Source organism: Kogia breviceps, chromosome 19 (assembly GCF_026419965.1).
Source record: "Kogia breviceps isolate mKogBre1 chromosome 19, mKogBre1 haplotype 1, whole genome shotgun sequence".
In the NCBI taxonomy this organism is placed as follows: Eukaryota; Metazoa; Chordata; class Mammalia; order Artiodactyla; family Physeteridae; genus Kogia; species Kogia breviceps.
The window spans coordinates 37,820,772-37,836,279 of NC_081328.1; the positions used below are offsets into that span (position 1 = coordinate 37,820,772).

General features: G+C 56.6%; 2 protein-coding genes and 1 non-coding gene across 10 annotated transcripts in view; 1 reads left to right on the plus strand and 2 right to left on the minus strand.

Moving 5' to 3' along the window:
* Nucleotides 1-2,469: 2,469 nt before the first annotated feature.
* On the plus strand, nt 2,470-6,801 carry CSF3 (colony stimulating factor 3). The gene is made up of 5 exons (XM_059047465.2): nt 2,470-4,382; nt 4,495-4,649; nt 5,048-5,155; nt 5,302-5,448; nt 5,789-6,801. Exons 1-5 carry the CDS (start codon nt 4,370-4,372, stop codon nt 5,951-5,953), a joined length of 588 nt encoding a protein of 195 aa, XP_058903448.1. The 5' UTR covers nt 2,470-4,369; the 3' UTR covers nt 5,954-6,801.
* Nucleotides 6,802-8,084: 1,283 nt separating this feature from the next.
* Nucleotides 8,085-15,508, minus strand: part of MED24 (mediator complex subunit 24) — a 33,606-nt gene continuing 26,182 nt past the window's right edge. For 5 of the 8 annotated variants that reach the window (XM_067021660.1, XM_067021657.1, XM_067021661.1 and 2 more), the window contains 12 exons: nt 15,230-15,267; nt 14,705-14,787; nt 14,184-14,362; nt 13,965-14,064; nt 13,467-13,642; nt 11,337-11,601; nt 10,859-11,040; nt 10,591-10,681; nt 10,169-10,268; nt 9,219-9,299; nt 8,813-8,961; nt 8,085-8,650 (listed from right to left, as the gene is read on the minus strand). In XM_067021660.1, coding sequence (XP_066877761.1) covers nt 8,534-8,650; nt 8,813-8,961; nt 9,219-9,299; nt 10,169-10,268; nt 10,591-10,681; nt 10,859-11,040; nt 11,337-11,601; nt 13,467-13,642; nt 13,965-14,064; nt 14,184-14,362; nt 14,705-14,787; nt 15,230-15,267 — 1,561 coding nt within the window. In that variant the 3' untranslated portion in view covers nt 8,085-8,533. Of the gene's footprint in view, nt 8,651-8,812; nt 8,962-9,218; nt 9,300-10,168; nt 10,269-10,590; nt 10,682-10,858; nt 11,041-11,336; nt 11,602-13,466; nt 13,643-13,964; nt 14,065-14,183; nt 14,363-14,704; nt 14,818-15,229; nt 15,268-15,508 lie in introns of all 8 variants that reach the window. The other 3 variants (XM_067021659.1, XM_067021658.1, XM_067021656.1) reach the window with 1 other exon arrangement.
* LOC131747175 (small nucleolar RNA SNORD124) lies at nt 14,866-14,969 on the minus strand. The gene has a single exon (XR_009332804.1). It is a non-coding gene; the product is annotated as a small nucleolar RNA SNORD124 (small nucleolar RNA).

Consider the following 15,508-nt stretch of genomic DNA (forward strand, 5'->3'; position numbering starts at 1 on the left):
CAGCCTCAGTTTGTGGCTCTGTTATCTGGTTGGTTGGTTTTTGTCCCTACATAGCTGTCCTTCTGGCCCATGACCACTTTACCTGACCTCTAAAATGACTTTCTTTTTGAGTATGTGATAATTAGTTGTAATTATTATTATTCCCAATGACAGATCTTGAAGTCAGCACCCAGCCCAAAGTGCCCCATACCCTTTCCTGGTTGGTAATGGATTGGAGAGTCTGTCATCCTGTTACACAGAGTTGGGGTCATTTGTCATGATTTCTTGGTTCTCAACCACCTTGAGTCTATAGACCATTTTTCTGTCTGCTCACGGTCTGGAAGTTTCTTGTAATTCATCGCCACTGGCTTAGCTTTCTTTCCCTGGAGAAGTCCAGTGTTATTTTTATGCTTGGAGAGTTCACTGTGTTCTCTGCCTTCCAGTTTTGTTTTTTAATTAGAAAACTACAGAGAAGTACAAAGAATAACATAAGAAATACCCATGTACTTTCCACCCAATTTTAATAAATATCAACCTTTTGTTAAGGTGTCATGTTTTTCCATGCAACATAAAACATGACAGATAAGTTAAACGCCCATCTTCCTTTCCCAGGCCTCCTCCCTCCTTCCCTAAAGGCAGCCACTCTGATGAATTCAGTGGGTATCCTTCCAGTTTATGTTTTTATACTTTTACTACAAAATATAGTATTGTCTTGAGTTTTTAAATCTTTGTAAATGATGTGTCACGTGAAAGTAAGTTCCTTTCACTCAGTATGGGTTTTGAGCCCTAATCATGTTTAAACCCGTGCCCAGCACTGTTCTAGGGACTAAGAATACGACTGAATAAAACAAACTGCTGTCCTCGTGGATTTTCTATTGTGGAAGGGTGGAGAGGCACATGTGGTATGAATGGGCCACGATTTATTTGTTTATTAATTTACTGGTGGCCATTGGTTTACTGTTACAAACAACACTGCAGAGGACATTTCTGTATGTTCCCTTGTACATATGTCCTGTGTCCTAGTTTGCGAACTTTTGTTAAAGGGCCAGATGGTACGTTTTTTAGGCTTGCGAGCCGTATGTTCTGTCACAGCTACTCACTTCTGCCCTTCTTGAAAGGGGCCTTACATAAACAGTATGTAAACAAATTATGAACACTGGCTTTTCCTGATTTTTACCTGTGATAAAATATTCTTTTGGGGCTTCCCTGGCGGTCCAGTGGTTAAGACTCCGTGCTTCCACTGCACGCGGCGAGGTCCCTGGTCAGGGAACTCAGATCCTGCATGCTGCGCAATGCAGCCAAAGAAACAAAATCGATTGATTTTTTTCTCCAACCACTTAAAACATGTAAAACCGATTCTTAACTCAGGGTGTACATATCTTGGCCCACAGGCCAAGTCTGCAGCAAAGGCATTACGCTGGAGCCTTTATAAGGACACTCCGTGCCCAGTTCCAGATGAAAACAGGAAGTGTGAGTGGAAGCCACTCACCCGCTCTGGCCATTGAGAAATAACTGGGAAAGACTTTAGGAAGCTGGAAGGATGAATAACGGCTGCGGGGGGGTGGGGGGGGGTTCCCTGGAGCCAGGACCTTTGCCAGATCATTTCAGTCTGGCGTAGCCCACGTGTCAGGACTGGTAACCGGGCTTTCTCTCTGCCTGGTCTTTATTCTCTCATGGGTGGGGCTGAAGTCTGGATTGAGCCATCATCCAAGAAGTACATACAGCTCTCTGAACAGGAAGATAGTGCAATAGGAATGACGGGGACTTGGGAAGGCTGATCACGAATCCTGCCTTGCTCTGCCCCCGACTTGTTCTGTGATCTGGGGCCTTTCGGTTCTCTGAGGCTGTCCCTTGTCTATAATGGGAATAATCCACACTTGGTTGATAGGATGAAAGACAAAATCGTAATGGAAGGTGCCTGGCATATAAGAGGTGTCCTGTAACTGCCAGCCAACATTCAGATTTTCTCTCTATGGAATGGAGGCCAGAACACCTCGCTGGTCAGGCAGTTCACTTCCTCTGGAAGTAGCCCACCCCATCCTCCAGCACCTCTGGCGGTTAGAAAGCTCTTTCCTTGAGCTGAAAGCTGGCTAGCTGGGCTTCCACTCCCTGTCCCACTCTAGCCCTTGAGACCACGCAACAACCTCTCCTCTCGACCAGACAAAATGGCCTGTTTTCTTCAAATCGCGATCGCAAGTCTCTTCACCATTCTGGCCACCCTTGTTAGAAGTAGCATTTTCTGAGCCAAACCTCGGACACACTTGGACTGTGAGTGAAAATTATAGTTTGAGTCTAGAGCTGGCCGGGTTATGGTTGAGGAAGGCCCAACGTTGGTCAAGAGATTCAATGGTGGGCGCTTCCCTGGTGGTCCAGTGGTTAAGAATCCCCCTTCCAATGCAGGGGACGGGGGTTTGATGCTTGGTCAGGGAACTAAGATCCCACATGCTGTGGGGCAACACAGCCCTCTCCCTCTAGAGCCTGCACTCCGCACAAAAGTACCCTGCGTGCCACGAGGAAGATCTCGCGTGCCACAGCTAAGACCCGGCGCAACCAAATAAGTAAACAAATTTTATATAAATAAAGAATGAATGAATGAATGAAAGAGATTCAATGGTTAAGAGTTTAAGACTCAGGCATAGGGCAGACCTTGGCTCTGCTATTTTGGGGCAAGTCAACCTCTCCAAGGTCAGATTCATCTTCTGTGAAAGGGGAAATGGTTCTGGTACCTTCCTCATAGGCTTATTGAAAGCAATGCATTTGCCATTGTACAGGGCATGCTCTGCACAACATCGGGGGTGGGCTGGGTCCTCTGGAGGTTCTTAGGCGGAAGGAGAGGAGGCATGTTTGTGAGAACCTCTGCCATGCCCCCACAGTTGTTAAACCCACCCCTCTCCTCCCATGGAGGTGGGTGCAGAACTGGGCTTAATAGGGGCATGGTGGCCAGTTGCCTGGCCTAAGGTGGAGCTGGGGGCCAGGGCTGCCAGGCAGGAGGACCAGGGACCAGAGGCAGGACGTGAATTGATTAGCAGGTGAAGGCCCTGCCAGCTGTGGCCACCAGGGGGCACCCCCGCCCCAGAGATGGCCTGGCCCAGTCAGACACACGCACTCCTCATCCGGAGAGACTCCGTTCTGGCCCGTCCTGGGCTGGAACAGCGTTCTGTTGGGACAGAACATGACAGTCTTGGGTGCGGCTGGTCAGACTTCCCCAGGCAGGCCCCATGGCCTGTGGAAAACTCTCAGGCCCAAGGCAGAGGTCTGGATTATAACTCTGACTCCACTACCCATGACCTTGGGCAAGCCTCTTCCCTCACTGGCCTGGTTCACGGAGTTGGAACAGACTCCAAAGTCCCTTCCAGCGCTAACAGTACGTGGTTCTCGGGTCTGAAGCCGGGCGGTTTCTTCTTTCTCACCCTAGCGCTTCTCCACTCAGGGCGGCACACACATGCCCGCTGGCAGTGAACCTGGCCAGGGGAGCCACCTGTCCCAGACCCTCAACTCCAAAGCACTGAGACACTAGGGGGGAGGGGTAGTGCGGGCTGGAGGAGGAGGAAGGGCAAGGTCAGGTGAACCTGAACCGAGAGCCTCAATGGGTCTTGCTTCATTCGGAACAGACATCCGGTTTCCTCTGGTCTCTGCCAGGATTCCGGGGGCTTAAAGGAATGAGTCATGGGGGGGATTGGGGAGTTCCCGGCTAACCAGTTCGGGACAGGAACCAGGATGATGCCTCTCAACATGTAGGGTGGGGACAGGGGGCAAGACCCCAATGTTCCTATCTCAGGCCCTTGGCCCCTCAAGAGGGCACTCAGAGAGGCAGCCTCTGGGAATTGGGGGGGATAGGAATAGGGCAACTAGTTTCTTCCTTCTCAGAATTGGGGGCCTGGGGAGCAGGTGGCTTGAGAATCCCAAGGGAGAGCGGCAAATGGGGCTGACCCAGGAGATGTGCCAGGGGAGGGCGGGAGGGAGGGCCCGAAGCCTAGGCCTGCCACTTCCCTGGGGTCGACCAGACTCCAGCCTCCCCGGCTTTTATCATTGGCTCAGCTTTCGTTCAGCGGTTCAGTTCAAACACTCTGGGGCAATTGAGACCTGGGTGGGGCTGAGGGGAGGAAGGGAGTTTGAGGGGGGCAAGACGTCAAAGAAGAATCAGAGATTCCACAATTTCACAAAACTTTCGCAAACACTTTTTTTGTCCCAACCCCCCTGCATTGTCCTGGACGCCAAATTTGCATAAATCTTGGGAAGTTATTACTAAGCCTTAGTCGCAGCACCAGGTAATTTCCTCCCAGGCCTCCATGGGCTTGTGTATAAAGGCCCCTGGACCTGGTCCCTGACAGAACCCAGAACCTACTACAGACCCATCCAGACCCCGGCTGAACCTGCTGCCCAGAGCCCCATGAAGCTGATGGGTGAGTGTCCGGGCCCCAGTAGGGGAGAGCTGCGGGGCCGGAGTGGCAGAGGGTAGGGTCCCTGGGCTCCCAGAAAGGTCTGCACGTCTCCTGAGCCCCCGTCTGCTCCCAGCCCTGCAGCTGCTGCTCTGGCACAGTGCACTCTGGACGGTGCAAGAAGCCACACCCCTCGGCCCTGCCAGCTCCCTGCCCCAGAGCTTCCTGCTTAAGTGCTTAGAGCAAGTGAGGAAAATCCAGGCTGATGGCGCTGAGCTGCAGGAGAGGCTGGTGAGTGAAGGCGGCCTGCGGAAGGACAGGGAGGGGACAGAGGTACTGCAGCAGCGGGCAGGGGGGAAAGAAGTTGCGCGGGGCAGAGCTGAGGGGAGAGAGAGAAGCAGAGGGTACCAAAGGGAACCGTGTGGAAGGGACATGGGATGGGAGAGGAGAGACTCGGGGGAAATGGGAGAAAATTAGGAGAGGTGGCTGGTGGGGAACTGGGGGAAGAACCTCTAGGGGACAGTGCTGGGAGGGGCTGGCTGGGGGCTTGGACGGAGGAACGGGGCTGAGAAGCCTGGCAGGACGTGGAGGGAGGGGAAGATGTGGATGTGGAGAGATGGGGGCCCTCGGGAAGGAGGAGCCACCCGGCTCGGCCAGTCCCCCTCACTCAGCATCCTTCCCATCGCCAGTGCACCACCCACAAGCTGTGCCATCCTGAGGAGCTGGTGCTGCTTGGGCACTCTCTGGGCATCCCCCAGGCTTCCCTGAGTAGCTGCTCCAGCCAGGCCCTGCAGCTGGTGAGTGTCCGGAGGGGAGAAGGGAGATGAGGGGACGGGCAGGAAAGGATGACCTGGAAGGCTCCCCAGCCCTCCAGGCTCCATGCTGGGGCCCTGAGGTGGGCAGCCCAGGCAGCGTCCCCTGACTTTCCCATCCCATCTCCCAGACAGGCTGCCTGAGCCAACTGCATGGCGGCCTCTTCCTCTACCAGGGCCTCCTGCAGGCCCTGACGGGGATCTCCCCAGACTTGGCCCCCACCTTGGACGTACTTCAGCTGGACGTCACCGACTTTGCCACCAACATCTGGCTGCAGGTGAGTCTCTTGGTGAGCAGCAAGCGTTAGGGCCCCGGACCGAGCTGGTCCCCAAAGGTGGTGCTGCGAGCCTGGGGACCCCGGAGTTCTCTAGGGCTGGGGCAGGAACATTCTCAGTGGGCTGGATGTAGGGAGCTACCACTTCATCCCAGGACCCTCCCCCATCCCCCCCTAGTTTAGGGCATGAGGCGGGGTCACTGGACCTTCAAGAGACCTGGGTTCGGTCCTGGCTCCACCATGAACCCTGGATCGTCTACAGCCCATCAGCCCTGCGCCTTTCCTCCCTGTGCTAAGTCCCCACTCAGCAGGGCCTGATCGCTGACCTCATCTTCCCCCACAGATGGAAGACCTGGGGGTGGCCCCTGCCGTACAGCCTACCCAGGGCCCCGTGCCGTCCTTCACCTCGGCCTTCCAGCGCCGGGCAGGAGGGGTCCTGGTTGCTTCCAAGCTGCAGAGCTTCCTGGAGCTCGCTTACCGTGTCCTGCGCTACCTGGCCGAGCCCTGAGCAAAGCCCTCCCCCTTCAGTGTATTTATCTCTATTTAATATTTATGCTTATTTAAACCTAATATTTAAAGACGGGGAAGACAGAAAGGAGCCCCAGACTCCTGGATCCTTCCCTCCACCTCCAAGTTTCATTCTCCCGCCTGTAGCAGGGAGAAAAACTCCCGTCTTCCTGTCCCCTGGACTGGGAGGGAGTTGGTAAATACCAAGTATTACTTCCTGTGACTGCTCCCTGCCTGGCTCCGTGGTGGGCTCTGGGGAGAGCCACAGCGAACCCCTACCCTGAGGGTGCCTACCTCGGGGCCCTTGGAATCATCGGGAAGTCTCCCACGTGGGAGATGAGACAGCCCTGTTTAATATTTAAACAGCAGTGTTCCCCAACTGGGTCCTTGCACCCCTGGCTCTGGCCTGACTTGGCTGTTTCCCTCGAGTCCCCTTTGCCTCGGGCACGGAGCCCATCAGAGGCAGCCGGAGCCGGGACGCTTGACCCTGGGGTCCCGCGAATTTGCTGGGGAATCCTTTTAAGATTTTTTTCGGGCACGTTTTGACTCCTTGTGTGGGGAGCCCAGGCATCAGCGCCTCTTGTTTTTCTGGATGCACTATAGACACCATCGGGCTAGTGGCGCCTGCCCCACCCCGCCGGGGTCAGGGTCGGGATTCTGATTCCTTTTCAGGCTGGGCAGTCGTGTCTCTGCCTTGCTGGGTGGGACTGGGAATGTGGGAGGGAAAAGATGAGGGGGCTCATGTGACGGGGTGTGAGAGGGGCGCTCGACTGTTCACCTTCCCCCTCGGCCCCCACTTTCTCACTGTAGCCAAACTCCACGATAATAAAGTGTTTTGTCTCCAGTAAATGTCCTTCCTCCTTCTTGAGTCCAGCTGGTGCCTGGCCAGGGGTCGCGGGTGGGGAGTTGAATGGAGGGTGAGGCCCGAAGGAGGGGAAGAGGAGGTGCACCCACTGGGTGCAGACACTGGGCCGCGTGCTAGGACACGGCAGTGAACAAGGCAGGCGTGGTCCCTGCCCTCGTGGAGCCACCGCCCAGCAGGGAGGACAGAAGGTAGATGGGTCACCCGTACCAGGAGAGGAGAGAGTAGGGTTGGGAGAGGGGGACTCCACAGTCCAGACACAGATGGACGCGGGCCCCAAGTGAGGGAGGGTTTAACGTGTGCACAGGGCCTCAGTTTACCATCTTCCATAAACCTTCACCCATCCATGCTCACAGCTGCCCACAAAGAACTGTGAAGGGCCTTTTACAGATTAGGAAGCTGAGGCCAAGGTGACAGCTTGGGTTGGACCCCAAATTCCAGGCTCTGCACTTGTGTGCTTCGTCAAGCACTGCCTCTGATCTGGCAGGGAGCCCTCAGCCTTCCTACCTGTCTCGGGCCTCATGGGCTGAAGAGGCCTGAGCTCACACCCGGGGAGACCGGAGGGGCCGCTTCACAGCACAGGTTCAAGACAAACCTCTGTGCTCGCAGCTGAAGACGCATGTATGCTTCCAGGCTGCCACCACCAGACCAAGGACGTCCAGATGGCCAACCCGTCCCCAGTTCCCCTCCCAAGACCTCCCCGTCCTCAGCTCCTGAGTTACTTCACTTCCCTTCCCCATCTGGTTCCTTAGAAGCAGGGTCGGGCTGAGTGGGGCTAGAACCCCCAGCTGCACGGCTCAGGGTCCCCCCTTCTCTAGTTGGTCCTGAAGAAACGGGGCTTGGAGGCGAGCAGGCAAAGAAGGGTTAAACAGAGTTCCTGCCTTCATCCCCCCTCACCCCTCAGCCCTCATACCCCCAGTCCTCTCCCGGAAAGATCCAACTCCCGGGCCAGTCAGACTCTGGGCGGGGCTTGGCCGGGCTGGGGAACATCAGAACAGGACACCCTACCCCAGCACCAGCGGGGCCTTTAGCCAAAACCTCTCCCTTTTCAGATAAGTCTGACTTTGCGAGGTGGGGGGAAGCGGCAGGCAGGTATGAGGAAGGGAAGCTGCTCCCGCCGCCCTGCCCCGCCCCTACTGAGTGCACCAACTGGGGACCCTGAGCCCAGCCGTCCTCCGGCACCCTCCTCCACTCCACGGACTGCACGGGTCCAGGGCGGAGCCAGGGTTCCCCGCCCCCATGGGACACAGGCACCGACAGCACCAGCAGGCACAGAGAGATCCACGAGGTCTTTATTTACAAGCCAGCCGAGGTGAACACACCCCGTGTGAAAAGAGATAATATATATACACGCACACACATACCCACATACCCTGCACCTGTAAAGCTCCCCGCAGGTAAACCCACTCTCGGAAGCGGGAGGCGCGCACAGCGGTCGGGCTGCAGTGAGACGGCCCGGGGTCAAGGAACCAGGCTGCTCACATGCATCAGGTGCTGGCAGCGGGAAAGGAAATTATGAAAGAAACTGGGAGCCGTCTTAGAGGTCAGAAGTCAGGAGCGGGTTGCGGGCGGGGGAGGGGGGGGGTAGATCTGGAAATCGACCAAGGGCGGTTACATCATGTGGATATGAGCAATGATGTCTCATCTTTCCACACGTCCTTTTCTGAGGCACCCGGGGCAGAGACCCTCCCTCCAGCCCCTGCGGGCACTCCAAGGCCCTCAGAGGGCGGCAATGGCTTTGGCGGCCACCTGGCGGCCCAGGGGCAGGCTGAGGTCCGTGATGGCCAGAACCACCTTGGGGCTGGACATGGCTGACACCTTTACCAGTTCCGATACCTGTGAGACAGACAGACAGCTGCTCAGCAAGGTAATGGTGGGTGTGATGTCCAGGAGGAAGGAGCCCTCCCTACTGGCCCCCGGACCCCAAGCTCTCCTGCGACTCGCTGACCCGCTCGGAGCTGGAGGGCGCGCCGGCGGGCCCGGGGGCGCGGCACCCACCGTGGTAAAGGGCATGAACTGCAGGATGCTGCCTCGGCCGCCCTGTTCCAGGCAGTCCACGCAGTCCTCCATGAACCACTGCACGAACTGCGTGTGGGGGCCGGCGGTCCGAGAGCCCAGGATGGAGGAAATGAGCAGGAACAGGTTGGCTGTGAGGGAGGGGTGGCGGGGGGAAGGAGAAGAATTCCATGAGAAGGGTTTGGGAAGAGGTCAGAATCTGGGAGAAGAAAGAAGTGCTAAGGGCGTCCCCCCAAATGGGGACGTCAGAAAGAGAAAGTACAAAGGAAAGCTGGGGGCAAGCCAGAGAGGGGCGAGATGGGGGCCTGGGGGAGGCAGGAGAGCTGGCAATCAGGGGAGACGGAGGGCAGAGGGGAGGAGGGCCAGGGGCGGGGGTGGGAGGACTCACCCAGGACTCGGTTCAGCGGGTCTCTCATGTTAACCGTGTGGAGCTGGGAGGCTGACAGGGAGCTGCTCATGGACCGGTCGGCTGGGGGGCAAGTGAGGGGGCACTGAGGAAACGGCCTCCTGCGCTCCAAACCGCCGCCCGCGGGAGCCCTCCCCTGTCGGGGGGGGGGGGGAGGGCCCGGCCGGAGAAGATGCTTGGGTCCAGTCGCACGGGCCCCAAATACAGACTTCCCCACAAGCAGGTAAGAGAGGAGAACTACTGTCCGGTCAGCACCGCCACGTGCCAATCTGCGGGCTGCATATGGCTGAAACCGCTAATCCTCACGTCTCCATTTTACAGACAAGGAAGCTGAGACTAAGATTTGCTAAGTAACTAGCCAAAGGTCATAGCACCTTTCCTCGGTTCAAGTGCACAGTTGGTCCCCTAGTCCCTAAAAGACCTCAGAGAAACTTCTAGGCTCAGGAGAAATCTCTGGAAACAGGAAAAATTAAACGCCACGGAAGAGCCCTTAGCAGGGAGAGGCGGTGACATCTAGGGAAGCAGGTGGAGTCGGGGTGCCCTCCAGGCAGAAGAGTGGGGGGGCAGTCCCAAGTACCAGCCCAGGCCTGCTCCAGGTGTCGGGGCCTGTTCCAGGGGAAGGAAGGTCAGAGCTGTGAGTCGGTGGCACAGACTGTGCCCAAGACAGTGAACTCACTGCCATGAGGAGTGGGGAAGGGTCAACTATGCACCCTGGGCTGGGATGGGATCTGGGCAGAAGAGCTTCAGCCCTTAGGGAGTGATCCACAGCAACCTTTGGTCGCTCGAGGATAGGAAACAGAGCAGCTGTAGGGGACAGAATGGGGCAGACTCCTACCACAGCCTCTCTGCCCAGCCAGCAAGATGCAGAGCAGCTCTCGGGAGTGAGTTCCCGGGAAAGGAAACAGCCCGCCCGGCCCCGTCCACACACTCACTGGGACTCGAAAGGATATTTGCATCTTCCTCATTGGAGCTCAGAAGTCGCATGAGCTTCGAGGGCTGCATGTCATCCAAGGGGAAGAGGCTGATGTAATCCTGGGGGGCAGGAGAGCCACTGTTACCCACAGCTGCATCCCCAAATCTTCCAGGACTGGGAAGAGAGCCGGAGCTCAGTTCGGAGTCAAGCCCCCATAGGCCGCAGGCAGCATCTCCAGGGGGTCAGCTTCCCTCTCCTCGCCCCTCCCACTACCCTAGGGAGAGACCCTCCCACACAGTCACCCCTGACACAGTGGCCCAGAGGCAGGGACCGTGGCTGGCTGCCTGTGCCCGGGAAGGTGCCTCTTACCAGAAGAGGCTCGGTGAACACCTGCTGAACAAGCACAAGGGCAATGAACGGGGGAAGGGGCCCCTATCCTACCTCGATGTCTTCGCGCTGTCTCTTCTTTTGGCGGGAGGACGCCTGCCCCTTGTGCGAAGAGTAGGAACTCAGGGCACACCAGACGGCCAGCCTGGCAAAGGGGTCCGGGAAAAGGGGGTAAAATCAAAGAGGCCCCAACGCGGTTTCTGTGCCCGTGCTGACCAGGCCCCACCCGACAGGGCTTCCCCACAGCCCAGCTTCCTGGGTGGCCCAGGCAGGGTGCCCCACTCCGGGCTGGGGGGACTTAAGGCTCTCCACAAAATCCTACTTGGCGAGAGCCGTGCCAGGGGGGTCCATGAGGCTGTGCCACTTGGAGGAGTCGGTGAGCAGGCCAGGCAGGATGTGGCCCAGCAGGACCAGGGTCACTTGCTGCATGTCCAGACAGAAGATGGAGTAGAGCAGCTCCACCGCCCGCAGCGTGTGCTCCTTCCGCGTCTCCTTCAACAGCTCCTGGAAGGGCGGGGCAGAGGAGGACCGAGGAGTTGAGGGCCCTCAACATGGGCAATGACGTCCTGCAACTCCCTTCAGACCCCAGGAGCTCCCGAGGCGAGGACCGGCCTCTGGAGTCCAAGGAATCTTCTCTGCATCCAGTGGGCCTCGCAGAGAAGCCCGGCCGACTGGGCTAGGGGTTGGGAAGCCAGAGGACCAGACCACGCTTGGTCCCGTCAGGCGTTTTCTCAGCTGTCTCCGGCGGTCTGAGGACGCCTGCTCCCCCCAGCCCCCACCCCCACCCCCGACCCCAGTACCTTAATCAGGTTGTTGCAGAACCAGTAGACGCCTCCCATGTGCAGCAGGGTGTCAAAGATGTGGATGGAGCGACTGTCCACCCATCCCTTCTCCAGCACCTTAGCAAATATGTCCGTCAGCACCTCTTTGATGGGTCGCTTGGGGGGCAGCAGGTTCCAGTAGGGCATGGCGTCCATACCCGTGGATGGGAACTTGATCTGTGTGGCCGTCTGCTGCAGCACGTCCGCACACATGTGCTCCAGGATGGAGCTCATGATCACCACCCTGATGGAGGGAGGGAGGTGGGAGGGCCTGTGGTTTGGTTCAGGCAGCAGCAGGTTCAATAGCTGGGGTGGGGGCAGGACCATGCAGGCCCGACTCTTCCCAGGACTTGGGTTACAGAGTTAACCCCATTCTATGCTGAGGGAGGAGACAGGGGAAGCTGCAAACCCCTAGCAGACCTGACCCCACAAGTCCTGCTCCGGCACCAGCCTACGGGCGGGCGGTGGGGGCACTTGCCTCACCCAGGTCATTCTAGCAATATATTCATACTTTCTCTCACTCTCTCTCCAACTTCCTCCATCCCCCAGGCCTGGGCCCTGACAATCCTCTGGCATAAATAAATACAATCACTTCCCTCTAGGCTGAGTGCTTGCGGGGGGGTGGGGGGGTTCCCCACCCAGCGTTGGCCTCCTCCCAAAGTAACTGTTACTTCAAGGACAGGGGCCCAAGGGCTGCCCCACAAGACTTTTCCCGGCCGTTGGTAGCTGGGCAAATTTAAGTGTATATCCAGGAATTTTCTCATGAAGGGTCTTCGACAGTGAATGCAGGCCTGGGCCTGAGCGCTAATCGTTCGGGGAACACTGGGTGGCTCTGGGAAAGTCACTATGACTTTCCCGGCCACTATTTCCACCTGCGTGATGGAGCCACAGATTTCCCAGATAGGAGTCAGGGTGCTTAGAATGGATTACATCACAGAAAACAGTCCATGACTTTTGCGGGGAGGATGAGGAGGGAGGGGAGGACAAAAGAGGAGATGGGATTTTACACATCCTCCCAACCTCATTTCAGCTCAGTGTCTCCACTTCTCTTAAAAGACATCCCGACGGCTACCTTGTGGGTCATCACTCATAACTCACTGCTTGGTGCGCGCCCACGTTCAGAGCAGCACTATTCACAAAAGCCAAGAAGTGAAAGAAACCCACGTGTCCATCAACCAAGGGATGGATAAGCAAAGTGTAGTACATACACACGATCCAACCCTAAAAAGGAAGGAAATTCTGACACATGCAATGACATGGTTGAACCTTGGGGACATTACACAAAGTGAGATATGCCCGCCACAAAAAGACAAACACTATATGATTCCACTTACATGGGGTACCTAAAGAAGTCAAATTCATAGAAACAGAAAGTAGAACGGTGGTTGCCAGGGGCTGGGGGAAGGACAGGAGGGGTGCTGTTTAACGGGTCCAGGTTCAGATTTACAAGATGAAAAAGTTCTGGATGTCTGTTTCACAACAGTGTGAATATACTTAACACACTACTGAACCGTACCCTTAAAAATGGTTAAGGTGGTAAGCTTTATGTATTTTTTACCATATTTTTTTTAAAAAGCTTATTGGATGGGCAAATGAACCCATACCACTGAACTCAACACAGCTGAAGTCACTAGGGAGGTCCTCCAAGTCCCTGAAAAGCCCAGGCAGGAAAATGGCACAGAAGATAGCTGGGCCTGGAGGGGCAGGGTAGGGAGGGCGTGGACAGGCCCAAGGCCTGTCAAATCTACAGATGGGCGCACAGCTCCTTAAGAGTGACAGAGCTAAGGTAACCATTCCGTTCTGGCAAGCCAGCTCCCCAGGACTCGAGCTCTTTGAGGGCAGGAATCATAGCCACGTGGGGTCTGTAGTTCCGGCGCACACACAGCGGCTGCTGGATAATAACACTCCCGGCACAGAGACACACACTAAGCGTTGCTGAGTCAGTGAGTGAAGACGTGATTGAGAACGTGAGTGAGTGAGGAAGAGAGAGTGAGCAGGTGAGTGGCATGTTTGGGAAGGTAAGAGAAGAGGGAGAGGGTGGTTTCTGGAGGCGCTGGCTTCTCAGGACAGACCTGCAGAGCTCCAGAAGGGAGGGGATGGGCCGCTGACCTTTCGTTGTAGAACTGCAGGGTGTTCTCGCTGTACAGCGGCCCTGCCAGCTGGCGGATCATCTGCAGCGACTTCTCACGCTCGTCCAGCCCCAGCATCCGCACGTGGGCCACAAGCCAGGCCACAGCACACACTGCCAGGCTGCACACCTTCCCCTTGATGTTATCGGTGATTTTCTGGGGGGGGTGGGGGGGGGGGAAGGGTGATGGGGCCACCCTCTCCCCTTCCCTGGCCACCACTTGCCCCGGCCTCCATGGGCAGCTCAGTGCAGCAGTGGGATCCAGGGCCGTGTTCCACGTCCCTTTTCACCACAAGTCTGATTTTCCCCAAGTTCCCTGCGGGGGAGGGAGCAGCTAAGACTGACTACAAGAAAGATCAAGAGCCACACACGGGCTCCTGGATTAAGGGGTCTTTTCGTTCTTATGAAATCTAACAAGCTATCGAAGGCTGCCTCTGTGCCTCAGGGAAGAGAGAAGGCTGCTGGCAAGGTGGGGTTACCTGGATGGACTCAAAGGCCAGCACCCCATTCTCCCAGGCATTGAGGATTTCCAAGATGGCCGCCGAAATGTTGAGACAGGCTTCATGCCACTTCATCTGCCTACAAGAGGGAGGGAATGGGAGAAAAATCACCACTGGGGCGCGTGGGATGGGCCGAGGGAGAGGATCGGGGCCCTACCCCGCACTACCACCCTTGGAGTGGGCGCCCAGGTCACTGACACCAGCTTTATCTCCGAGGAATTGTTGAGCAGAGCCACCAGGGACTCCACTTTGGTAGAGTCGGGCCGGAAGCAAGGGTGGTCAGGGTTCAGGATTTTTCCCTCCTCGGGCATGCAGGTCTGCATCCAGGTCTCAAAGAAGAACACCTCTCCTCCCGTGTTTGACTCGGACAGGATCACCTGAGAAAGGAAGGGGTGGGGAGGTGCAGCACCCTGCACCTCGTTTCCTGCCCAGTGGCTTCCCGGCTCCCAGCCTGAAGAACTGGGGACAAATTGGTCTGAGGGAGAAAGACAGGGGCTATGCTGCCACCTAGTGGTGAGTGCGGAACTGAAGGATTCAGGACATGACAAGACAGCATCTATTGACATGGGGCGGGGGCATCTGATTTCTGCAGCCAGGAGAACTAACTGGCTTGGGACATTGATGGGGGTGGGGCAGGGGCGTGAGATGGGGAGAGTTATTGGTTGTTACCTTCCCCTTTGTCCCAAGTGCCCCAATCCTGACTGCTCCCCGTCACTCACCTCTGAGCCATAGGTCTGGGCCACGTGGCACAGCATGAGAAAGGAGATGTCAAAGAGCAAGGCTCGAACTGAGGCCGCCTTGGCTGTGAAGGATGAAAAGGCTGACCCCCAGCCTAGGGCAGGGGCCCAAAGGCCTTGTCTGGGTTGGGAGGGGCTCAGGACCTGCCTCAAGGAAGGTCAGGGACCGAGTGGCTCCTTCAAAGCTCTGAGGCTCAGAATCCTTTTCTTGAGTCTCAGTTGGAACATCATCCCTTCCTTGGAACCAAAGACTCTGAACCCTCCTTTCCCCCCAACACCTGACCAAATAGTAACGGGGGATGGAGAGAGACAAAGGGTGGTTTGGGAAGAACGCTTTTCCCAGCATGACCCTCTTTCAAGGCTCCCCAAAAGCTTCAGTCAGTCATCCTTAGGGGAGAACACAGCCTCCCCAGGATGCGCAGAAGCGTCCTCTTCCCTCCCCTGTCCTCTCCCTCCACACCCCTCCTTTAGCACCACTGGGTCTGGGGGTGTGTGGAGCTGACTTACTGCTTTCTTCACTGCGGTGTGTCGTGAATTCGTTCAAACTGCAGAAGGAATGGAGACAGGTCGCATCAACCAGGACAAGGGCTGGGCAGCGGCTGGGGTCAGGGGCTCTGCCCACTCAGAGAGGTGGTCACTAGAGTCTGAATTATGGGTTCAACTTAAAAGGAACACCATTGCTACAGAAACAAGAACTCTTTCTATTTTTAAAAGATTTCCAAGGCCTAGAGAATGGCTCGCTGAATGGAACAACATTCTATACATCAAATTCCAGGTCAACCCAAA

Excerpts from the sequence above, each read along its gene's own strand:
- CSF3 (XM_059047465.2), top strand. Across the intron at positions 5,156-5,301 it reads CCAGCCAGGCCCTGCAGCTG|ACAGGCTGCCTGAGCCAACT; the intron begins GTGAGTGTCCGG and ends CCCATCTCCCAG. Across the intron at positions 5,449-5,788 it reads CCACCAACATCTGGCTGCAG|ATGGAAGACCTGGGGGTGGC; the intron begins GTGAGTCTCTTG and ends CTTCCCCCACAG.